The sequence below is a fragment of the Oenanthe melanoleuca genome, chromosome 15 (assembly GCF_029582105.1).
Source record: "Oenanthe melanoleuca isolate GR-GAL-2019-014 chromosome 15, OMel1.0, whole genome shotgun sequence".
In the NCBI taxonomy this organism is placed as follows: domain Eukaryota; kingdom Metazoa; phylum Chordata; class Aves; order Passeriformes; family Muscicapidae; genus Oenanthe; species Oenanthe melanoleuca.
In genome coordinates, this window is record NC_079349.1 from 501,671 (window position 1) to 526,619 (window position 24,949).

Below are 24,949 nucleotides of genomic sequence, written 5' to 3' on the forward strand. Positions count from 1 at the left end.
ATCTGCAAGACTGCAGGAGCTTCCCAGAGGTAAAAACGGGTTGCAGAGTTACTCCAGCAATTGTCCCATCTGTGCCCAAACCCAGTGGTGAAGTACAAAACACACAGAACAGGCTCCATGAGCAAGGATTACAGCAACAACTTTATTAAATCTCTCAAAGAAAAAGCAACAAGGTTCACAATAAGGTGGTTAAGAAAACCAGCACTAATCTGAATTTCCCCATGTGCAGTAGCATGACTCTGCTTCTGCAGAAATCTGAAACCAACCTCCATCCCCACAAACTGTGAAAACCTCAGACATGAACAAAGCAGGGCTGCTTCCCACGGCTTGGAGCTCCAGAACCAAAGAGCCCAAAGCTGTCTGTGCACCAATATTCCTTGTGGAATGGTGTTTCTGGTGTAAGCAGCTGTGGCTGAGGAGGAGCAGCCCATTCAGCTGCCTCAGTGCTGGAGGTGCAGCTGCCTGAAGCCCCAGGGCAGTGCCAGAAGCTGCAGAGCAGCACAGGCACAGCCAGCACCCCTCCTTCCTCAGCTGATCCAGCCTGACCCAGCCTGGCACAGCCCCCTCACTCCCCTGCCACACTTTGGGGCTGGTTTGCAAATCCCTCACAATGTCAGAAACCCTTCCAGAGGTTCTGCAGCACTGTGCAGCCTTAAAACAAAGCCTTGGCAACCAAGAGCAGCTGCTCACCTCCCTTTAAGGTATGGAACAGTTCAGGAGACAAATCTGGCCCTCATTTTAACAGCCAAGAAAAACGAGGAATCAACAATACTGAAGCATTTTGAAAATTAGAAGGGTAAAGTACCAGCTGGAGGAGTCTGGATTCTGGTCTGCATAACTCTCTCATGCAAGGAGTAATTCTGTGTAAGACTCCTCAAAATGCAAATAAGAACAACCAATAACCTTCTGGGAAGAATCACAGAAAAACTTTAGTAAAGAAGTATCAAAAGCCATAAAAATGTGTGTAGTTATTCTAGCAAGCAGACACCTGTTCAAAATGCAAATCAGCCACCTCAAGCTTTTCCCTGGTACAATGAAAAGAAAAATTATTTCTACAACTGCACATCTCTTATGAAAAGCCAAAACTAAACCAAAGGCCCAGACAATTCTACATGCCCTAGAGAGGAACTACACTCTTCTGTTTGGCAGGTACTCAGCTTCAAAGGTAGTACAGTCTGTCTGAAAGCATCAGGTTTGGTTCTCTGTGAATGCTCTGACCAACAAGGAAAGCCAATTTATGAGCATATTGGCAAGGAGCAGGTACTCTGATAATACCCTGCAGAAAAGGAAGAAAGGAAAAAGAGGTAATTATTTTCAAGTAATTTAAATAAACATGCAGCCACTGTAACAAAGACCCCTGGACCTGCAAAGTCTGCATACTTGTAAAATTTGTATTCCCTGTTGTTTATGGTGAACTTGTGAAAATAACTTTACATACACCCAACACAACAGAAGAACAGATGAAAAAAAAAAGTAATTTCCCAACTGACACCTCTTTCACAGGTTTCCAGTCAGTGCTGCCCCTTGCAGAAGGTGGGACACAGGCTCAGCTGTGTCTGATTTTTCTGGCTGCTGAAGTGCCACAGCTGAAGCCCCCTCAGGCAGGGGCTGAGTGTGTAGCAGAGACTCCAGTGCAGAACACAGCTCCACCTCCAGTGAAGCAGCTATTGCTGCAGGTAAGAAATTGTGACACCGAATCTGGGAGCAGCACTCACAGCAGGTGTTTGCAGGGAGAATAAATAAAAGCAGGCAGCCCCCAGGGCCCTGCTGATGCCCTGGCTGCAGCAGCAGCCACTCACCGACCAGTTGTAGTACATGTGGCACAGCTTGTAGGTGAGGCGCTGCACGTGGTCGGGTTTCAGCTGGCTGGTGTCGTACACCACGTTGTAGTGCGTGGGCGCCACGCAGCCGTTCTTCACCGTCTGGCTCACGATGAAGAAATCGTACCTGCGCGAGGGACACGCCTGTCTCACCATGGCTCTGCCTCACAAACCTGCAACTGCCCATGCACTGGCCTTTACTGAGCAAACCCCAGGAGGATGCCCAGCCTTTGGCCACAAAAGCTTCCTCTGTCTGAAAGGAGCCCTGGAGGAACATGAATAATCTCATTATATGGACCAGGTCCTGAGACCATAACAGCCTGAACTGTTCTATCCCATCTCCCTCCTGACAACCAGCTGCACATGCTCTCAGCTTACACTGCTCATTTTCTCCAGCCCCCGAGGCACACAAGTGTGGGAGGTATTTAACACTTGATCCTACAGGCCATGGAATGCTGGATACATTCCCTCTCTGGCCAGGCTGCTGGCAAGAGCACCAAGGGTTACCTGTGCAGGAACTCACCACTCTGGTCTGGTCACCACTGTATCAACAACAGTCCCAGGGGGTGGGTTTCTGAGTCCTCCACCAATCTCTGCAAAGAACCTGGCACCCACTCGTTTCTTCACCACAATCACAGTGAGTCTTGGGCTGAGAGAAAGGAAAAGGCAAAAAACAACCCTCTCCTGGAGAACTGCACTAGGAGTACTTCAGGAAGAGATCTGCTGGAGTTCCAGGGCATTAAATTCACATGTAAGTCTTTACTGACTCAGAATAAACAAGACATTGTTACAACGTTGTTACAACACTCATTATTTTTCACCTATCCAACCTTCCTTAACTTCATTAAGAAGTAGAAAATAGACCTAAATGGGATCTTCTAAATAAAGATTGGATTTCTACTCTCTACCCCATTGGTTCCTATACAAAACACTGTGTGTCTTAACAGTATTTTTGGTAAAGGCATTAACAAAAGCTAAACAGAAGAACTGAGCACTTCAATTGCTCTGTTTGCCTGCAGTGTAAGGAAATATTTTTAGCTTTCAGATCAGATTAAGTCACTGCAGTTGGCAAGTTTCAAAGCAGAATATTGAAAAGAGACTGGAGAACTTCCTTTAAGAAGAAAAAAAAAAAAATGGCCTTACCAGACATGTAACAGTCAGGCTACGATCAACAGTGGGACAAAAGTAAATTATCACATCCATCAAGAATGCCCAAAGAGTGGATGTGCACACATGTGTATGGCAGCTGTGTGGTGCATGAACTAAGAACTTTCCTATTATATTACATCTATCTGAAATCAGGTAAATAATCATCAGAGAGGCAGTTATGTGAGCTCAGGTGGAAATCAGTAAGGATGGGAAGACAACACAGTCTTCATCCATAGCCTCATTCTGCACCCCAGTGTTTATTCCTCTGCAGTGTAAAGAGGGTTGGTAGAAACAGATTTACCTGTAGTCAGTACCAATACTCTTCAAGCAATCCAGAAATTGAGGCACTTCATAATTAACCAAAGCATTGAGCTGTCCATCTCCAACACCATCACGATACACAAAAATGCGAGAGGGCAAACACTTATTCCACTTAGACCAGTTCCTCAGAGCAGCTTAAAAAAAACAAACAGCAAAAGCCATCAGTTCTAATGACAATTCATTCCAGACCAAAAATGGATTTTTATTCCTAGAGAAACAGCAGTAAGTTGGAGAACTCAGGTTCCTTCAGGAAGGGGAGATGGGTCAGCAGCATGCTACACAAACATCCTGCAGGAAGAGCTCTGCCTTGCCTGTGCACCCACACAAACAGAAAGGGCCCAAGGACACACCTGCTCTGCTGGACTCTCCTAGCAGGAGCTGCCCTCCCTGAAATCACACTCCCTTCAAGCATCCTTGGAAGTGCACTAAGTAGAACACAACAAGTACACAAAGAGGTGTGGGAATCAGTGAAAGGTTTACACAAAATGCTGTTCATTTCCAGCAGTATTTATAACAGAATGTTTCATCTGTTGTTACCCAAGTGCAGGCTGGCAACACCTCCCCTCAGGGCAGCAGGGGAGGAGGGTCTGAGGAGGTGAATTGTCAGTTCTTAGATCTGGCTCCACAAGAGCAGAGCTCCTTCCCTTTCCTTCCCTTACTTTGCAAGCAGGCTTTGATTCCATCCACGAGTTCTTGCCCACGACTCTGAACAACACAGCGGGAGAACCACCTGTGAAGAACACAATCAGAGACCTTCAGAGCATTTCCCAGGCTCACTGCAATGAAGTTATTTTTAAAATGCCCATGAGCACTTAGTCTTTAAGAGTGTTGTGGGCCAATGCAGCCAAGGAAGAGTTGGGGTTCTATGAGAATATTCCCCCTGTGGTAAAAGTGCTGTAGCATGACTTAAGAAAGCCTTTCACACAAGTCAACTCAAAGAGGGGAAGAACTGTCACCCTGATGCCCTCTGCTCATCCCAGCCCTGTCCCCAGCACCTGACCCCTCTCTTGAGCCATGTGGGAAAAGGACAAGGCCACTCCTCCGAAGGATGCAGGGGAAAAATTCACAATATATTTGTTATTAACCATTACAGCAAAGCGATTCTGAATTTTCCCAATGGACCACCACCCAGAAGCTGCTCTTCAGTGAGAGGAAAGGCCGTGTTTTGCTGTTGTAGGTTTCTGCCTTTAGCACTGCTCTTACCGGGTCACTGTCTGGTTCAGGCTGGCCACAAAGCCCGCGATGGATTGCCTCCCGGAGACGGTGTCATGGTAACAGTCAATGCCCACAATCATCACCTGCTTCAGCTGCAAAGCAACACCCTCAGCACGGGCCCTCCCTGCACAGGGGCCTGCTTTTCAAACAAAGCCCAGTCAGGAGGAGCTGCCATTTATAAGAAAACACTCACAGGGATCTCCACACTCCAGAGCTCTCCACCCATTTTGCAGTTCATTTGCAAGGCAATTTTCGTGGCTACGGTCATGATCGTCTGTGGTTTGCTCAGAGTGCGGGCCAGCACACACTGGCTGGGGATGGGACATTCTGTACACAAGTACTTCTTGATGGCATCGTATTTATCCTTTCGGGAGCTAGACAGAATACAAACTACCTTCGAAGAAAAAACAATCTTTGTAAGATGCTGCATTCTCAGAGTTATACAGCACTTAAAGAGTTCTTTAGGAAAAAACCGCTTATGATCAAGGGAAACATTCAAATGGTCAGAGTGCAAGAAAAGTGCAAAGTGTCAGTGTCTGTAGTTCAGAACCAAAGGCTCTTACCCAGAAGAACACCCATGGTCAGTGTTAGGTTTACACAGGAAGATGAGCAGGGGGATTTCTCAGAAGCCCAGAGTTGCATTTCTGAGAGCAAATACGACTAAACACCAGTTAAAGAGATATAGAGGACTTGAAATTATGGATTCAAATACATACTATGTTTGTGTCAGGGGTAACCCTTTGCTGTAAAACCCTTAAATAAGTTTCTGTTCTGTCATCTACTTCAATCCTGAAAAGAAATAGAGAAAATGCTTACAGAAAAAAACAACTAACAGCTATTGAAACTTCAGCAAAAGCATACAAGTTCACTATGCATCAATAGTGTATGAAATGTCATTTACAGCTATTAACAAACATACAACTTTCACACATCTCAAGATTAAAAGGAATCACCTCCAAACTTAGGCTTCCTAACACAATGAAACTCAAAATTAAAGGTACTCAAGGGAGGATACCTGCAAGGAGAACAGATCAGACAGAACCAGAATACATCCTAAGTCAGCAGAAAACACTCCTTAGAGAAGGCTTTGCTCAATGACTGTCTAATACTTCTTAGTTTGGGCACGTGAAAAGCTCTCAGAAGCAGCAGTATGAGTGAGAAAAGTTACTCAGGACAGAAAACTGAACAAACTGCACAGTGGCAGCAGCTCTGCTGCACTGAAGCTCTCCAGAGGCTGGCTGTGTGGCCCACAAGGCCTCTCCTCAGCAGCCCAGAGAACACTCACATGTTGGGCTTGCTCATGCGGATGCCCATGGACGGGGTGACCTTGAAGAGGCTCTGCAGCAGCGTGTTGGCCACGTCGTAGTTGCGGCGCGTGTAGATGAGCAGCCAGCTGTCCATGGGCACGGCGCGGATCAGCGGCACGCCCCGCGTCTCCTTGGTCCAGTCAGCAAACTGCGGGTTGTAATCGAACTGCACGGACAGCAGCCTGTCAGCAGGGCTCTCCAGCCACGGGATTCCATGTCACAGCAAGGGTCACTCCACTCACACCAACATCTACAGCAAGGGTCACTCCACTCACACCAACATCTACAGCAAGGGTCACTCCATTCACACCAACATCTACAGCAAGGGTCACTTCAGCCATGGGATTCCGTATCACAGCAAGGGTCACTCCATTCACACCAACATCTACAGCAAGGGTCACTTCAGCCATGATATTCCATGTTACAGCAAGGGTCACTCCACTCAAACCAACATCTACAGCAAGGGTCACTTCAGCCATGATATTCCATGTTACAGCAAGGGTCACTCCACTCAAACCAACATCTACAGCAAGGGTCACTTCAGCCATGATATTCCATGTTACAGCAAGGGTCACTCCACTCACACCAACATCTACAGCAAGGGTCACTCCATTCACACCAACATCTACAGCAAGGGTCACTTCAGCCATGATATTCCATGTTACAGCAAGGGTCACTCCACTCAAACCAACATCTACAGCAAGGGTCACTTCAGCCATGATATTCCATGTTACAGCAAGGGTCACTCCACTCAAACCAACATCTACAGCAAGGGTCACTTCAGCCATGATATTCCATGTTACAGCAAGGGTCACTCCACTCACACCAACATCTACAGCAAGGGTCACTTCAGCCATGATATTCCATGTTACAGCAAGGGTCACTTCACTCAAACCAACATCTACAGCAAGGGTCACTTCAGCCATGATATTCCATGTTACAGCAAGGGTCACTCCACTCAAACCAACATCTACAGCAAGGGTCACTTCAGCCATGATATTCCATGTCACAGCAAGGGTCACTCCACTCAAACCAACATCTACAGCAAGGGTCACTTCAGCCATGATATTCCATGTCACAGCAAGGGTCACTCCACTCAAACCAACATCTACAGCAAGGGTCACTTCAGCCATGATATTCCATGTCACAGCAAGGGTCACTTCACTCAAACCAATATCTACAGCAAGGGTCACTTCAGCCATGATATTCCATGTTACACTAAGGGTCACTCCATTCAAACCAACATCTACAGCAAGAGCTCGGTTCACTCAAACCAACATCTACAGCAAGGGTCACTCCATTCACACCAACATCTACAGCAAGGGTCACTCCATTCAAACCAACATCTACAGCAAGGGTCACTTCAACCATGGGATTCCATACCACAGCAAGGGTCACTTCACTCAAACCAACATCTACAGCAAGGGTCACTTCAACCATGGGATTCCATACCACAGCAAGGGTCACTTCACTCAAACCAACATCTACAGCAAGGGTCACTTCAACCATGATATTCCATGTTACAGCAAGGGTCACTTCATTCAAACCAACATCTACAGCGAGAGCTCACTTCATTCACAATATTCCACATCTACAGCAAGAGCTCGCTTCATTCAAACTCACAGTCACAGCAAGATCTGACTTCATTCAACATACCCCACATTCATAGCAAGTTCTAACTTCATTCAAATCCATGTTATTCATACAGGCCACCCTACCTGTGGCTGAACATACAGTGTCTGTTCTAGCTACTGAACTGGAATCATTCATGCTTTTTGTCTGAAAGCCTTGGAACCTTGTTAATAGGTGGAAACTCATGAGAAACATCCCTGCTCTCCTAGTCTGTGCATCTCACTAGGATTGTTTTGCAAGGACAAAACTACTGTAATTCAGTGTCTTCAAGGGTTTCTAACCACAACTCAACAACAGTTTAAAAAATTTACAGGTCTCCACTTGGACAAAGACTTGTGTATAATGTTTTCACTCTTTATCCTTCACTTATCAACCAAAAAGTACCATTTCCTTCCTTAAGAACTTGTTTCATCAGTGAGACACCCAGAAGACTTTAGAAGTTGATTTATCATTTACCATGGTTCCTGATTGAAAGATCTTTTCTCCTTGAACAACTCTTCCTGTGAAGGACACTGATTTATAATCAAAGCTTAAACCCCAGTTCCGGAGCTCCTTCTGAACATTGTCATCTCTGTTTAAAAACAAGATTTGAATTAAAAACGTAAGAAATTTGTTCCTGCTTTTTTAACACTAGTAAGATTTCCCAGGTTTTGTTGTCAGAAGCTGATGAGACAGGAACAGAGGCCACTGAGTGCCTTACTTCTGGATGTAGGTCAGCAGGCGGCCCAGCTCGCGCTGCCGCTGCTCAGGGGGCAGCCGTGTGTGGATGGCCAGGTCCTTCATCATATTGAAGTCACTGCGCATCTTGTCCGTCAGCCCTGCCAAAGCAAAGCCTCTGCTGAGCCAGGGAACACCAGGGACTAGGAAAAGTCTACCTGCAGCTCAGCAGATGCAAGTCCTGCAGCACAGGAAGTGCTGGCAGTAGTAGGCAGTTTTCAGCTGCTTCCTGCACATACATCCCCACTGGCATAGAAAAAAAATCCCCGAGTTTTGCACTTGAAAGCAAACCAGACAAGGCATGGCAGCTCTTCAGTTCTGTTTTCAACTCAAAACAGAACAGTGCTGAGATGGACAGATACATAAAAGCATGTTTTGCTCTGAGATACTCACTTTTCACTGGCAGTATCTTACAAAATTATCACCAATTTCTAGTAAATTGCTCTTTTTCAACAGAAGTCCTACCACCAAAACTCTCTACAGTTACCAGATGTTGAACACCATACCTAAACACTAAGAAACAACAAACCCCCTGGAACTTTCCAGTCCCATTTAAATATCCAATCTCTTAGCTACAAAATGTGCTCCTAAACTCATTTATACAACCAAAAGAGCTCTCCTGAACTTGGCAGAGAGCTGCTGTCAGAACATCTCTTTCAGCTGGCATTATGGTTTGACAGATGCTTTGATATGGGAAAATACTACAGTACCTGTCAGGGAGCACAGCTCTGGAATCAGAGCCACAGATCCTTGTATGTTCCCTCTCCTCCTCTTCATCTGGCTGATCAGGACAGGCTGCATCCAATCACTAATTTCTATGTTATATTGCTGTATCAGAAATGCAGACTGCATGTTAATTTACTCATCACAAACAAGTTACTCATAACAAACATTATTATTTCTGAATAATAAAGCTCACTTTAGAAAACCAGTATTGTTCCTAAAACAAAACCAAGAGCAACTAGTAAGCTTTTTCAATTAGCACACCTCAGAACAACTGGTTTTGTCAGAAAAGGCCAGGCAGGGAAGCACTATTTTCTCAACTGGTGCCATCAAACTACTGGGGTGTAAGAGACAAGAGAAACAAAGCTCATGCCTTGCTTGAGGCATTATCATCTGGGCTAACTCAATATTGGGATGCTCCTTCCAGTTCAGCAATGGACAGAGCCCCTGCCCTACAGAGCAAGTTAAGAAATTACAAGAATCAAACAAGACTGCCAAAGAAGTTCCTGAAATTTAACCTTCCCCTAACCTTAAGTTCCATCCTGTTCCAGTTGAACCTGGTATGCAGAAAGACCTGGCAATTACAGGGGAGGCCTCAATGGTCAGGCTGTGACAGACACACAATTCCAGAGGTCTTGGCTTTCCCCACCTCAGTCCTGCATGCTGTGGCAATGCACCTGTGCTCCTCCCACATCACCTGTCCCTGCTTCCACCTTCCCCTTGTTTGAGTTTCCCCAGAGCTCCTTGCTCATCCTCACTCATCCTCCTGCAGCCCTCCTGGCCCTTCTGCCTGACCATGGATGGACTACTCCCACCAAACCAGGTGTGCAGGTTACTACTGATCTCACATTACACACTGTCCTTTGAACAAAGTTGTTAAAAATACTATGAATTACAAACCCATGCATCCTAAGTAAACCTGTACAATGACTGAACATTCCAAGTTAAAGCATAAAACACACAGTGAAGTTTTCATACCTTTTTGTAGTACTCCACAAAGCTCATCTCAGAACCATCTGATTTTCTAAAGGTACCCTTTGGATTGTTATCCCAGTCAATGTCATCAATTCTGTACGTTCTGTTATTGTACCTACATAAACATTTCATCACTTTTTGTTTAAATCTTAACTCAAATAGAAAAGAAACACAACTGTGGGACAACAAAGTTAACACTCATGCAAGTTTTGCTCATTTCAGAAGTAATAACTTCAAGTTTTCAATTGCAATAGGCTCTCAATTCTACCAAAAGCTGAACTGCAATAAAACCAAAAGAAAACCAGTGTGTATGTACTTGCTGCTTTTGCAAATGCTGTCACCTTGATCAGTTTGCTAGCTTGACAATGACAGCATTCTCAGGCTTTCTGATGCTTTACTGCATACTTCAGGACATGGAGCATAAAGAGCTCTCCAAGACAACAAGAGTCCAAAAAGACTTACTTTGTGAGAACAATTAAACCAATCAGCTCTTTAGCACAGGCATCTCTGAATCTCTCCTCTCCAACCTGGGAGTGAAGGCTGTGCATAGTGTCCAGCACTGTCTCCTCACGGAGAACCTTGTGGCTCACGTCTGCACACAGCATGATGTTCTCCTCATACTGCAGGATGGAACTTGTGAAGCCCAGCCACACCATCAGCCTGGCAAAGGAGAACACACAGAATCTCAGTGTGCTTAGAGCATCTTTATTCTCACTCCTATTCCTGCCCACTTGCACAGACACCAGAGAGCAGTGATGGCACAAAGAAATCATTATCCAAATATAAACAAGCTCTTGAAGGTTAACAAAACCAAAAACACTTTCCATCTTTAGTCAGCTAAGGAATCCATTTCATGCTGTTAAGTATCTCACAGACAAAGTGTGCAGGTATTCAGGGCACTTTTAAAAGAATAAGAGGAGCACTTTATCCAGAAGGACACCAGCCAGGCTGTACAGGTTAGACTAATGGCAGAGAGTGCACCAGAGCCACATGATGGCCCCAGGAAAAGTCCAGCCTACCAACCTGTACAGCAGGCCCAGGGCCAGCCAGGAGCAGCAGGCACCCTGCAGGGATCCTGCAGGGAACAGGGACACCCCTGACAGCCAGCACCCCTTGCCCCAGCACCCCTCTGAAAGCCAAGGATTCTGCCTGCCTAACCTGTGATTAGGGATGCTGACTGGATCACTGGGGTTGTAATAATTGCGTCCAATCTGCTGCAAATTCAGCATCTTCAAAAGCCTAGAAATTGAAAAATGGATGTAGTTGAGCCTTATTACTATTATTATTATTATTATTATTATTATCATCACCCCATCACACACAGTCCAATCCCTATGCACACACTCACTGCTCATCTATGTAAAATATGAACTTCTCATTAAACTCAATCTATAAAGGTCATGGACACTTGTTAACAACCACCAGGTGAGAAGTTCACATCCACCCCCACCCCAGGCAACCAGCTGAAAGTAGCAGTCTAGACAGGCTACATCCCAGGTGAACCACAGCCCCGGTACCAAGGCTAAGAGGAAAGACTACAGCCACAAAGGAGGAAATTGCCAGTCCAATGTCCTGCTCTATTATTTGCTTTAGGAGGAAAACCCCCACACACACAGGAGGGCAGGGTGTTGTAACTGCCTACAACAGCATGAACTCCTTTCACACTAACATGGCCAGAAATACCACAACTGCACATTACAGTACTGCCTGATGTGGCTGGCTTAAAAATTTACATTTATAATATTTATTTGTTGTAGCCTTTTCCTCTGAATGCAAAAACTTAAGTCAGGTATTTTTAGAATGACTTCTTATAAACTTGTACAGCAAACCTTCTAAAAATGATGTTGTAAAACTGCAGACAAGTAGGTGAAGTAGGTGGCAACTCATTAGTGAGGGTGACTGTTATCTTCACATCCTCCCCATTTCGAGTCCTGCTGAACAGCTCAGTAACCTGAGAAAGTGAAATGAAGTTAACAAAACCAGAGCAAACAGGGCTGTCTCTGCATTTTGCTGCAGCAATATCAAACTGGACTTGGGCATTTTTATTCTAAGTAATAATTCAAGAGTAACTGAAATGTGGATTTGATCTCACACAGGACTGTAAACTACAACCTGCAAGACTCTGCTCATCTGGGTGAAGACAACTCGTGGGGTACAATGGGGATATCCCCAGAGCAGCTGAACTCAAGATGAAGGCAGGGACATCACTTACCAATTACCATGACAGGACAAAGACCCAGCTTGAGGAAATTAACATATTGCCAACTAACATATATTTAACTACTGATTCAGGTACTGGGAAGCAAAAAGACAAAGATTAGCACACACAGTGAAATCATCTCCCCCCTTTTCCAAACTCAGTTTTACTCTGGACTCCTCTCCCTCACTGAACAGCACTGGCTACACTCAGTCCCTGCAGTGCAGCAAGGAGTGGCACAAGGCAGGTGTGAAGAATGTATGAAAAGGATGTAAGTGCAAAGGAAACTAAAGGAGAAGTACTGCCTAGGCTATCACTTCTGTGCAGAGGATGACTGCAGCCTGCAGAAATTAGGCATTAGAACCAGAGGTTTATTACCAAATTTCTCTACACAAACAAATCAGTTTATACCAATAATTCAATCCAACCAAACCCTGCTCGTGGGACATCAATGCCCAACTTCACCCCAGCTGTAAGAAACAAGAACAAACACAAGCCATGCCAAAACCGAGCAGCAGGCTGGGGGCTACCTTGCTCTCCAGTTTCTTTGGCAGGAAGAGGATGGAGCCGTCGAAGGCGTGGGTCCTGCCGATGGTCTCCTCGTGCTGGAAGAGCAGCGCCGAGCGCAGGCGCCGCGCCTCCATCTCGGGGCTGTAGCCCACGTGGTACTGGTACAGCGCCCACTGCGGCCGCGACGTCAGCCGGAAGTGGTTGGTGCTCAGCTTGATCATCTTCCCCGAAAAGCCTGGCAGAGGCAAACCAGGCAGCACTTACTAAATGTTACCAGCTCACAGTCATTCCGCAGTGCTGAGGTGTTTCTGTGAGCTGTGGCAGTCACACAGACTAGAGATCAGCTGTGTTCTCATCTGCTCTAAGCCAGAGCTGCAGCTCATCCACCCACTGGACCTTCTGAAAAGCCTTCAGCTGCCAGGACAACTCTCCATGCTCCTCTTCAGCTACCAGCAACAACTTCTTAGCCTTGTCTAACAAACTCTAAAGATATTTTTAATTGCCTCATTAAGGGAGACTAAGAGCAAAACCAAAATAAACTATCTTTCATTTCCAATTGCTTGTACGTCTAGAGTCTAATTTAAACATACCAGTTTTGGACTCTTGAACGTGCACCATGGCTTGCCGAGTATTCACCCCAAGGTCATGGAAATCTCTGCGACGGCCACCTCTGTCCCTTAAACACAAATCCTGGAGCCCTGAGGAAACCTGTAATCCTATTGTTTAAAATCCAAGGGAGAATCACAATCAAGTAATAAATAGCATCTATACTATCATATATTAATAAAAAAAATATATAATGAAATTAAGTCTTGAAAGGCATAAAGACAAATTTAAGAATAATCACAAAATTATGAGTTTCAGCTTTTGCTATGTAGCAAACATCTTTCAAATCTTAGTAATAAACCTCATTTTGAAAAGAAAGAAGAGATACAGTCTAAAGGATGCCTTAGTTGCATTCTCCACCAAACAGGTGCTGCTGTGGACACTGAACTCCCCAGCCTTTCTGACCTTCTGGCCTCCTCTCCTGCAGGACGCTCCCACAGCCACGCAGGAGCCCGAGGCCCCCAGGCTCCTCTGCCTGTGCTGGAGGGACATGGAGCTGCTGGAGCTGCTGCTGGGGCGGCTGGAGCTGCTGGGGGAGCTGCTGCTGGAGCTGCTGCTGCTGGGGCTGCCGCCGGCCGCGCAGCTGGCCCGGCATGCCCTGCTCGACCTGCCACACGTGAACAAACAGCCACCTCAACACAGTGTTCACTAAGGAGAGAACATTCAAACACTCCAGTGCAAGAGTTACCTACACTGGAATCCTCTTTTTCCCAAATGAAGTAGCAGAGTTTTTATTCTACACTCGAAACTTAAAATTACTGGAGTGTGGAAATTTTTTAAGTTATTATTCATTTAACTAATTGCCAGTGCAAATATCCTCTTTCTAAGCTCTAACTAAAATTTATGGATTTCTCATTTTCTACAGTCCCTCTGATACATCAAGTAATTGACTAGTTATTCCATAAAACATCTTTTGTAATTGAGTAATATTAAAAAGTGTCATGGCTGGAAGAACGGCAACCTTACAATTCAGAGCTTCATTTTACTGAAAACTTATAAAATTTATTTTATAAATAAAATGTCCCTAATAAAACAGAGCTATATTAACTGCACACCCAACAGAATATATGCCTACACTCATGTAACAAACTGCATTTGCCTGATATTAAAATAGGCTGTAGGTTAGGTATGACATCTCAAACCCTGCTTGCACTCATTAAGAAGAAAACCAACTTACAGGTGCATCTCCTACAGCAGGAAGAGCTGGTGCCTGTCTGGGAAGTCTTCCTCTGGCTCTGGCTCTTCCTGTCATCTTCTAAATGAAGCAAACTACACATTAGTGATCCGTCTTCTCCTTCCCACCCTTAGCCCAATGAATATTACGAGCAGCCCTGCTTTAAGTGGCCCAGTAAAGCCCACCCACCCTGCAGAACCCGGGGATCTCCACACGGACAGAGCCCTTTCAGTCCGGTTTGCAGGGACTCCACAGGCCTCCACAATCCTGCAGCTGTCAGTCACTCAGACTGGAGAGCAGGGCAGGATCTGCGGCCAGAGCCAGGCCTAACCCAGGGCCTTCTGATGTTACTCGCAGGTTCCAGTGGACGCTGGATTCAGCCCTATCTGTTACATTACAGCGGGAGCACAGCTATCTACGGCAGAGCACGTGCCAGCGCTGCGGCCTGCTCAGTCCCGCCCAGCCCTGCCTGCGCTCTCCACCCACAGCTACCGGGGCCCGGGCCACAGCCACCGGGGCCCGGCTGAGCCACAGCCACCGGGGCCCGGCTGAGCCACGGCCACCGGGGCCCGAGCCAGAACCACCCTTCCCGGCTGAGCCACACGCACTCTTCGTGGCCCGAGGCGCCAGGGCCCGGCCCGAGCTCCCCTGGCCGCCTCGATCACTGTGGTGCCAAAATCCCCAGCCAGAGCCGCCCGCCTGTCCCGCAGCCGCGCCCACGGAGCAGCCCTCGGCCTCACCTCAGCCTGCCCTCGGGCCGCACGGGAACACTGCTCCTACCCGCCCGCACACAGCTAGCCGCCCCCAGCGAGCCCCGCGCGGTTCTGGCCCCGCCGCAGCCGCCGCCCCGCTCGCAGGCCAGGCCGGGCCCGGCTCAGCCCCGGCTCAGCCCCGGCCCCGCCACGCCCTCAGCACGGAGCCTCACGGCACGCGCCAGCGGAGCGAGGCGGGAAGGCGCCCGACGCGCCGATTGGCTGCCGAGCGCTGCCGAGTAATGCCGAGCGCTGCCGGACAGTGCCGAAGGGAGCCGATGCGCGGCGCTTGCACCGCCCTCACGGCACCGCCCCTTGCAGGCGGGGATTGACCGGGGATAGCGGGGATTGACCGAGGACCGACCGGGGATTGACCGGGGATAGCGGGGATTGACCGGGACCGATCGGGGACCGACCGGGGATAGCGAGGATTGACCGGGGATAGCGGGGATTGACCGGGACCGATCGGGGACCGACCGGGGATAGCGGGGATTGACCGGGGATAGCGGGGATTGACCGGGACCGATCGGGGACCGACCGGGGATAGCGGGGATTGACCGGGGATAGCGGGGATTGACCGGGACCGATCGGGGACCGACCGGGGATAGCGGGGACCGACCGGGGATAGCGGGGATTGACCGGGACCGATCGGGGACCGACCGGGGATAGCGGGGACCGACCGGGGATAGCGGGGATTGACCGGGACCGATCGGGGACCGACCGGGGATAGCGGGGACCGACCGGGGATAGCGGGGATTGACCGGGGATAGCGGGGATTGACCGGGGATAGCGGGGACCGCACCCGGGACACTCCGGGGTGGCGGGGACTCCGCTCAGCCCTGTCCTGCTGTCCCGTGCTATCCCCGGGCTATCCCCGGGCTGTCCCCGCTGTCCCCGGGCTGTCCCCGGGCTGTCCCCGGGCTGTCCCCGCTGTCCCCGGGCTGTCCCCGAGCTGTCCCCGCACTGTCCCCGGGCTGTCCCCGCTGTCCCCGCTGTCCCCGGGCTGTCCCCGTGCTGTCCCCGGGCTGTCCCCGCTGTCCCGTGCTGTCCCCGCTGTCCCCGCTGTCCCCGCTGTCCCCGGGCTGTCCCCGTGCGATCCCCGGGCTGTCCCCGCTGTCCCCGCTGTCCCCGCTGTCCCGTGCTATCCCCGTGCTGTCCCCGCTGTCCCCGGGCTGTCCCCGGGCTGTCCCCGAGCTGTCCCCGGGCTGTCCCCGCTGTCCCCGGGCTGTCCCCGCTGTCCCGTGCTATCCCCGGGCTGTCCCCGCTGTTCCCGCTGTCCCGTGCTGTCCCCGTGCTGTCCCCGGGCTGTCCCCGGGCTGTCCCCGCTATCCCCGTGCTGTCCCCGGGCTGTCCCCGCTGTCCCGTGCTGTCCCCGCTGTCCCGTGCTGTCCCCGCTGTCCCCGCTGTCCCCGCTGTCCCGTGCTGTCCCCGGGCTATCCCAGGGCTGTCCCCGGGCTGTCCCCGCTGTTCCCGCTGTCCCCGGGCTGTCCCCGCTGTCCCCGCTGTTCCCGCTGTCCCCGCTGTCCCCGCTGTCCCCGGCTGTCCCCGGGCTGTCCCCGCTGTCCCCGCTGTCCCGTGCTGTCCCCGCTGTCCCCGCTGTTCCCGCTGTCCCCGGGCTGTCCCCGCTGTCCCCGCTGTCCCCGCTGTCCCCGCTGTCCCCGCGCTGTTCCCGCGGTGTCCCCGGGCTGTCCCTGCTGTCCCCGCTGTCCCCGGGCGCTGTCCCCGCTGTCCCCGCTGTCCCGTGCGAGCCCCGTGTCCCGCGGAGCAGCACGAGCAGAGCGCTCCGCTAGCAGCGATCTCTTAGATCGCTCACACTGATCTCCTCTCCCAGCCCGGTGCCTGAACAGTAAATGTTTTGCACCAGGAGGTGGAGCAGTCCAACAAGGAATAGAACTTCCCTGCAGTTCACACGCTCCAGAAACTCCCCGCTGACCTTTTCATCGGCCCCGAGCTCATTTCTGTTGATACATTTACCAAATTAATGTATTTTGAGAAATTTAAAATCAATCAGATGCAGTACATGAAAAAAAAAAAAAATTGACACGTTTAGAATATTTCAAAGTGCTTCCAATTAATGCACATAACATGCATGTGTTTAATGCTCTGCATCTCACAGCAATAAAATAAATATCAGTCTTTAGAAATTGTGATTTCTTAAGTGATGAATCAAACTGACATGGAACTATAAAACAATGAAACACAACCCTTACCATAAAAAGATCTATTAAAACTCTTGTTCTCTGCTATTCCAGGTAGAAGTGGGTGTTGACACTGTTAACATTAACGCTTTAATAATAGGAATATCTCTTTTTGTTTCATTCGTACTGTCAGTCTGTCCTCAAAGCCAGTTTTCTTGTGCTTGCTATGCCAGCACAGCAACCCATGGGGGAAGCCAGATTCTCTTCCAGTAGTTAAAAAGAAGAGCTTTCAAACTATGAAAGTGTGGCTGCTGCTGCTCTAAGACAGCTGAAGTACTTTCAGCATGTGATTTCCATTGTTCACATATAAATCTGGATAAATATTTAACAAACTCAATGCATGCACTCAGATGTGGCATGTTCAGTGCTTTTAAGAGCAGTGGTTCTTCACCCACAGTGGCAACTTTTATTGCTCTGCAGCCTGCAGAACTCTCCAGTAGGTCAGAGGTTTAAAGCTGCAGAAACACAATATGCAGATTTATTTTTCTTTTTTTTGGCTCAGCAATATTTTAAGATAAACAGAATATAAAGATGTTGTCAAAGTCATTTGCCTTATGTAAATCATGAGAAAGCAGAATGTGTGTGTTGGAAAGAGTTATGTTTGTTTATTCAGTTAAAGTATCTGCCCACTTAATGGTTTTTTTTATGCCAAATTCCTTACATTTCACTGCAGAACTTAATTATCTTTAGGAGGGAGTTTTTGAAAGTACTTAATCAGGCTGGCTACCTACAGCAACTCCTTATTAAAGTGAAAATAAACATCAACAATAAGCTCTCTAATTTTCATACGTGGGCTGTCAGACAGTTAATTAGTCCTGAGTGAAAGATAGGTTCCAGTTTGGTTCACAGTCTTTCAGACCTGCTCTTTTTAAACAATTCAATCCAGTTAGCACTGGCTGTGCAGGTGGATTTTCATGCTCAGAGGGAATGTGGAACAGGCAGCAGGTCCAGCATGTCCTCAGCCCAGGCTGGTTCACAGAAACACCAAGACAAACAAGTTTGGAAAGTGGTAACTGTTTGCACTTTATTTTTTTTTTTTGGTGCCAAAAGCCCTCCCAAACTGGACTTCAACACCTCAGAATATCACATATGATTTTTCCCCCCAGCTCTTTGGCTTGGACTCTCTTTGATGTTTGCTTTACCCGTGGTGCAATTGTTTTTGCCTTCTGCCTCCTGTTGCTACAATGAGCCATTTCCCATCCATGTCATCTCCAAAGGGGAAAAGACTGCATGGAAACAGAACAAAGAGCACAGAACAAAAGAAAACCAGGGATTTTTCCAAAGGCCCATTTGATGTACGAGTATAAACAGGAAAAAGATGCCTGAGGAGGTGGGAGGCAGGAACTGCACCAGCAGACAGCTGGTGGTGTGGAGTGAGCAGCACTTTGGGATCCTGGATGGGAATAAACAGACTCCAGTGCACACAGTGGAAAGTGCTTCAGTGGGTGTGGAGTGCACCACAAATGCCTCACAGTGAAAGGTGAACTCTTACCTTGATGTATTTCCAGTAAAACCATGAGCAGGAATCACCAGCTCTTTTGGCTCTAACCCAGAAAAGGCATCAGCCAGAGACAGGAGAATAAACCCCATTATTGCTGTGCTGGAGCAGAGAAACAAGGAGTCCTTCAGAAGAGATCTCAGCAACTTCCATGCATGGCTCAGCTCTTAGAAGCCCAACATGTTGCTCCTGAATCTCACTGAATATTTGTTAAGAAATGTTCAAATGGGATTTTCCCAAAACTAGAGAAATTGAAATTCACATTCCTGTGGTAGGTGTTAACTGGTTGTGAGTGTGGATTACAGCATTTTTACATTCTTAATTAGCTTTTTCCTAAAGTGAGAGAGGCAAAGTTTTAAAGACTGTGTGGTGTCTGAGCTGGCAGCCTTGCTTCTTCCCAGGACAAGTTTTGAGGGTCACATTCCATTTCCTGTGATGGAACCTGGGATAGAGGAGCTGATGTTCCTGATTCACTGCCCTGGCTGGAGTGTGGGGACAGGCAAGGCAGTATTTACATCCCAAAACAGAAAGCAGAAGGCATGTCATGGAAAAGAAAAAAAAAATTGCCACTAAGGAGATAATACATAACTGCATAACAAATATCAGGGAAGGACTTTCTCTCAAGAAGAAAGAAAATAAATGTGCCAGCTTTGTATTCCCTGCTGTTCTCTAGGCTACACTTTTCATCCCTAATTTCTGGTTTTTTCCTTCAGATTCTCACTCCTTTTGTCTCTTCTCTAGGACACCCTTGCTGAGTTGGAGCAGGTGTAGGATGGAGAGTTAGTGTATGGAGTATGTTAGAATAAAACAGTATTAATTCAGATATTAAATAGTAAAATGGGAGAATTTCAGGAGAGGGGCTAACAAGAATCCTCAGGTTTAGATAGATTGATTTCAGCTCATTTAGCAACCCAGTTTGATCTAATTGTCTTTTTATTGCTGTGAAGTTCGTGAATTATGCAGAGGATTTGGGTTATGTGATTTAGTGTTGGATTAAAAAATGTCACAGCTTAACTTTCTTTAAAATAGTGTAGAACTTTGTTCACAGTCAACCAAGTTCATTATGTTTTTGTTCAAAGCCCAGCTGCAGGCCTGGAGCATTTCTCATAAATATCAGGAAGTACCCGAAGCCACAGTCAGGATTAAAGGGTTGATCTGAACCTTAGATCTCAGCTTTAAAGCTGCAATGTACAGTGAGTTTGGTTCCATGGTAAAGGAAATGGTAATTGCTGAAGTATGTTTTCTTAAGTTGCAAAACCGTTTCTGAAATGTTTTCGTGGAAATCTGTCAGTGCCCTGGTGAGGATGAGTGTCCTGAGGAGGGCACTGGGGTGGGCACAGCCAGCACCAGGGCAGGGCTCAGCTCCAGTGCTCCAAGGATTTCTTCTGGAAGATTCCTGGGCATCTGACAAGCACTCACCCAGGGCAAGAGCACAAACCCAGGAGTGATGTCTGCAGTGCAAAAGCAGAGTGAATTCCAGCAGGGAGGTGCAGACAGAGCAGTTTGGGGCAGGGTGGGGCAGCAGGGCTCAGGGCTCAGGGCTCAGACAGGTTTCTGCTTGCTCTGCACACCTGGCTACCTGCACCCCCCACACCACACACCCTCTGCTCTCTTTCCACAGCAGCTCCTTTAATCTGAGCATTTTAGTGCATGAAGGCAGCTGGTCTTGTGTTTAGGAGGAAAATAAAATAAAATCCAACTCTTGGTGCTCCCTGACTTTTTCCAAAGGAATTTGCATTTGAGCCTGCACTTCTTCCACCATGACAGAATTTACTCATGTCCTGCTGCTCCATTCCAGAAGTGCTGCAGAGACAGTTCAGCCCCCAGCTCAGACTGTGTGCTCCTGGGTTCTGGGGGCTCCTGCAGGGATGAGGTTCACAGAGAGCTGGGAGTGGGGAGCAGGGCAGAGCTGCCACTCCAAACTGCCACTCCAAACTCTGTCCCAGGCTCTAAAGGGTGAGCTTTTAGCTCAGGCACTCCTGAATTCCTTGTGAACTGATACCAAAACGTTTTAGGGGTGAGCACTGAACTCCCTACTGACCCACCCTCAGTCCTGTGGGATTCCAGCATTGCAGGCTTTCTCTGAGGGCTCAGAGCTTTCAGAGGCTTTGCTGCAGTGTGCCAAAGACTTCCAAAAGTTTCTTATTTCTCCCTCCTGTATTTGTCTAGAAGTCACATTTGTCATCTTGTGTTGCCCTGAACTGAGCACCAAGCTGGGATCTCCTGCTCAGACCCTCTCTGTTCTTGAAGGAACCTAATTTCACTTTTTGATTATAGATTTCCTCAGGCACTCCAAGTTACTCTTCTGTACTTTTCCAGCACAAAACTGTCTTGACAAAACTCCTCAGGTTCTCTTCACCAGAGGCTGCTTAGGAACCAGTGTCTCCAAGCTGGATGCACATGGTCTGTGGGTACATCCAGGACAATATGGGCAAGGTATGGAAAAACCCATAAGGAGGCACAGCAACCAGAATAAGCTGTTCAAATATTTGACAAGTAAGTTTTTGTATGCCCTCAAATTTAGCCTGAGTAAAAGACACGTGGGCTACATGAATTATTCCAACAGGGGCAGCCTGATCTCAGCTGTTCCTCACCCTGGACATCCTCTGAGTATGCAGTGCCTTATTTGCATGGATGGCTTGTGAACTGAATGCACAGTGAGTCCAGCCAAGGAATCAGAGAGCAGAGAGGAGAGGGGCTGTGAGCATCAGCTCTGCCTTTGAAAAATCTGCATGACTTGGATGATCAAAAAGGATGGACACCACTGTTTGAAGACAAGAGCTGCAGGGCATTCACTAGAGAGGGTTCAAGTGCAGTCTAAGTGGATGGCAGTAGGCTCTGGAAGCCCTGAATAAGGGCAGGAAATCATTTCTGAGGGTGGTGGGAGCAGGGCTGGAGCCAGTGCAGGCTCAGGAGCCTCCCTGGCAGGGATGGGGTGGGCACAGAGGGATCCCAGTCCTGCAGGAGGTTCACTGACCCACCTGGGGCTGCTCCTGAGCCTCATTTACTGTGCAGGGGAGCTCAGTCATCCTTGTTCCTCCTAAACCCAGGTGCAAAGTCTGTGATTCTGGGTCTCCTACTGCAGCTCTGAACTGCTGGAAGGGTTTTTCTGTGACAGAAGAGCTGTGCACAGCCAGGACTGTCTCTGGGATGATCTGGGAACCTCTGTGACAGCTCTGGAGGGGGCTGGGATGCAAAAATCCCTCCCCCGGCAGGAGGACACTGCTTTGCTGTGGGTTCTGTACACACAGACAGGCACTAATGCAGGTCAGAAATTCCCACTGCAGTCAGACTTCTGTCCTACCACCCCTCCTGAGCTGCAGACAGGATGGGTGATGTCAAACTGTCCACTCCGTGGGACCCATGGACAAAATTGCACTGAGAAAAAAATATAGGGACAGATGAAATCCCATTTTCCCCTTCCCCTGGCCTGCCTTTCCACCCTCCATCCCATGGGACTGGCTGGTGCTTTTGGAGCAGAGGTTACCTGGGTGCTCCCAGCCTGGAGCTGCTTTTTGACTCAAAGCTGTTTTGGCAGTTCCTTTTGGAGGCTGCACTGCTATTTCCTGACAGCCTGACCAATGCTAGTGCTCCATCTGATCAGGGGATTCATACGTCAGGCACTGCAATGTCCTTCTGCAACAAAGGACCTGCCCTTGTTTTTGGCAGCAGACAAGAAATAAGACATGTCACATCTAATAAAATAAAAAGATGCAAGTAGAGCATTAGTCCAACACTCTGGACTGTGCATTTCAAAGTTTGCACCCAGTGGGTGGGGTGAAAATAAATCAAGGCTTCCTATAGTGAGGGTGTATTTGGGATCCAGGCATCCAGGTGTGACCCTCCTCCTGCTCCTGGGCTCAGGGGCAGCTGATGGACACCTCCTTTGCTCACTCTGAGGATCTTCAGCTTGGAGTGAGTCTGAAAACAGAAAAAGGGTGGAAAACACAGAGTGCCTGCTTTGAAATACACTCCTTTGTTAAATTCCTTTCCCAAGGGTAAAGAGACTCCCAAACACCTGAGGGCAACAAATGACTCCATTCAGACCTCTCACAAATGACCTAATAAACTCCCAAAGGGTCACAATGGCTTATTTGTCATCACTTCTTGTCACCTATTTATAGCATCAACCTAAATTGAAGCAAAACTATAAATACCTGGGTTACTTTCTTTATTTTGAGCATTCTTTAAAGCCCAAAAGGTGCTTTACAATTTTAAACCTCCAATAATTAATTTTGCAGTGGAGTTTAAATCATTCTCACACGTTTTATGTTGTGTTGTATTTGTATTTGCCCACATGCAGAACATCTGTCACCTTTTCACTTGCTTCCCTTGCAATATTGGTGGACACTGATTTTAAAAAATTCTATTTTTAATATGTTCCCAAGGATGCTCCTGGGATGTTCCTGGGATGTTCCCAAGGATGTTCCTGGGATGTTCATGGGATAATTCTGGGATGTTCCTGGGATGTTCCCAAGGATGTTCCTGGGATGTTCTTGGGATAATTCTGGGATGTTCTTGGGATATTCCCAGGGATGTTTCTGGCATGTTCATGGGATGTTCCCAAGGATGTTCCTGGAATGTTCCCAAGGATTTTCCTGGGATGTTCCTGGGGTGTTCATGGGATAATTCTGGGATGTTCCTGGCATGTTCCCAAGGATGTTCCTGGAATGTTCCCAAGGATGTTCCCAAGGATGTTCCTGGGGTGTCCCTGGGATGTTCCCAAGGATTTTCCTGGGATGTTCCTGGGGTGTTCATGGGATAATTCTGGGATGTTCTTGGGATGTTCCCAGGGATGTTTCTGGCATGTTCATGGGATGTTCCCAAGGATGTTCCCAAGGATGTTCCTGGGATGTTCCCAAGGATTTTCCTGGGATGTTCCTGGGGTGTTCATGGGATAATTCTGGGATGTTCCTGGCATGTTCCTGGGATGTTCCTGGAGTGTTCCCAAGGATGTTCCCAAGGATGTTCCCAAGGATGTTCCTGGGGTGTCCCTGGGATGTTCCCAGGTTGTTCCCAAGGGTGCTCCCGGGTGTTTGGAGAGGACAGCACCCCTGTAGAGCAGCACCCTCTCAGATGTGTCTCCCCCCGTCCTGCAGCACCCTCTGCCAGCTGCCCTGGCTCCCAGAGCTCTGTGGCTCCATCCCCACTGGCTCTCAGGCTCCTCTTGCCTGTGTCCTGCTGCAGAGCACAGCTGCAGTGTGGGTACTGAGCCATGCATTCCCATTTCTGCACAGCCATTCCTCCTGGGAGGAAGAAGAAAGAGGCAGAATTCACAGGAGGCTCCTGTGCTGGCACAGATACTGCTGAGCTCTGTGGCAGACACAGGACTGAGAGGAGGGAGGAAGCACTGGGGGCTGGCAGAGGAAAATTCCCCAGCTCCAAACAAGTTTTTGAGAGATTCAGGCACCTCAATCCTCAGCTTCAGGCTGCATGATTTCTGGATAAAGTCATTCTTTGACCACTGAGCTGCAGCTGCTCCCAGGTCTGAGCTGGGCACCCAGCACCAAATCCTGCAGGAGCATCTGGATCACACCACGACACAGTGAGATTTAAAATACCACATTCTTACATGCAGTGGTTCCATGGGAAGGCAGCTCAGCCAGGAGGTAGAGGCTCAAAACCAAAAAATGAGGCAGCAAAGAGAGAAAATGCATTGTTGGTTTGCATTCACCAGGAAGAGGGAGCTGTGGGTGCTGCGTGGGAGAAAAGCAGTTCTTGTTTTCCAGGTCTGCTTGCTGCTCTTCTGTGTCTCTCACTCCCACTAACCTCCTTGTAAGCAGATTAAAGAAGTCCCAAAGGGGAAGTACAGTTCACTAAAAGTACCAAAGAAGATAAATCTTTTTTTTTTTTTCCAGAACTTTCAGGGATGGCAGAAGGAAACAAAAACAAAATTCAGCTCATGGTAGCTGTTAGTTTTAAGAATTAATGATTGTGAGCATTACACCAAACCACCCTGTGTTTTGGTGAGTGTGAAGATCCTCACCCAGTCTCTGCTCACTAAATTTGGGAGCTTGATCCAGACCAGCTGTGTTCCATCAGTGGCAGGAGGACACACCATGAGCACAGGATTTTCCTTTGCAGAGTCAGTGCTGATGTGGATGATGTGGATTCTTTCCACCAACAACAGATTCTTGCACACCAATCATCCCAGC

General features: G+C 48.1%; 1 protein-coding gene across 2 annotated transcripts; it reads right to left on the reverse strand.

Annotated features, from left to right (window-relative positions):
- Positions 1–119: 119 nt before the first annotated feature.
- On the reverse strand, positions 120–15,233 carry PIWIL1 (piwi like RNA-mediated gene silencing 1). Of its 2 annotated transcripts, none has more exons than XM_056504343.1 (21): positions 15,087–15,233; positions 14,350–14,427; positions 13,578–13,779; positions 13,157–13,282; positions 12,587–12,801; positions 11,689–11,810; positions 11,018–11,098; positions 10,322–10,519; positions 9,863–9,974; positions 8,872–8,989; positions 8,145–8,262; positions 7,901–8,015; positions 5,791–5,978; positions 5,218–5,294; positions 4,699–4,895; positions 4,494–4,597; positions 3,950–4,020; positions 3,271–3,424; positions 2,344–2,469; positions 1,800–1,947; positions 120–1,276 (listed from the first exon to the last, which is right to left on the reverse strand). In XM_056504343.1, the coding sequence occupies exons 2-21, from the start codon at positions 14,422–14,424 to the stop codon at positions 1,160–1,162; spliced, it is 2,664 nt and encodes an 887-aa protein (XP_056360318.1). In that variant the 5' UTR covers positions 14,425–14,427; positions 15,087–15,233; the 3' UTR covers positions 120–1,159. The 2 variants fall into 2 exon arrangements, with proteins under 2 accessions (XP_056360318.1, XP_056360317.1); XM_056504342.1 differs by having other exon boundaries at positions 4,699–4,899; positions 5,222–5,294; positions 15,087–15,204.
- Between the last annotated feature and the right edge of the window lie 9,716 nt (positions 15,234–24,949).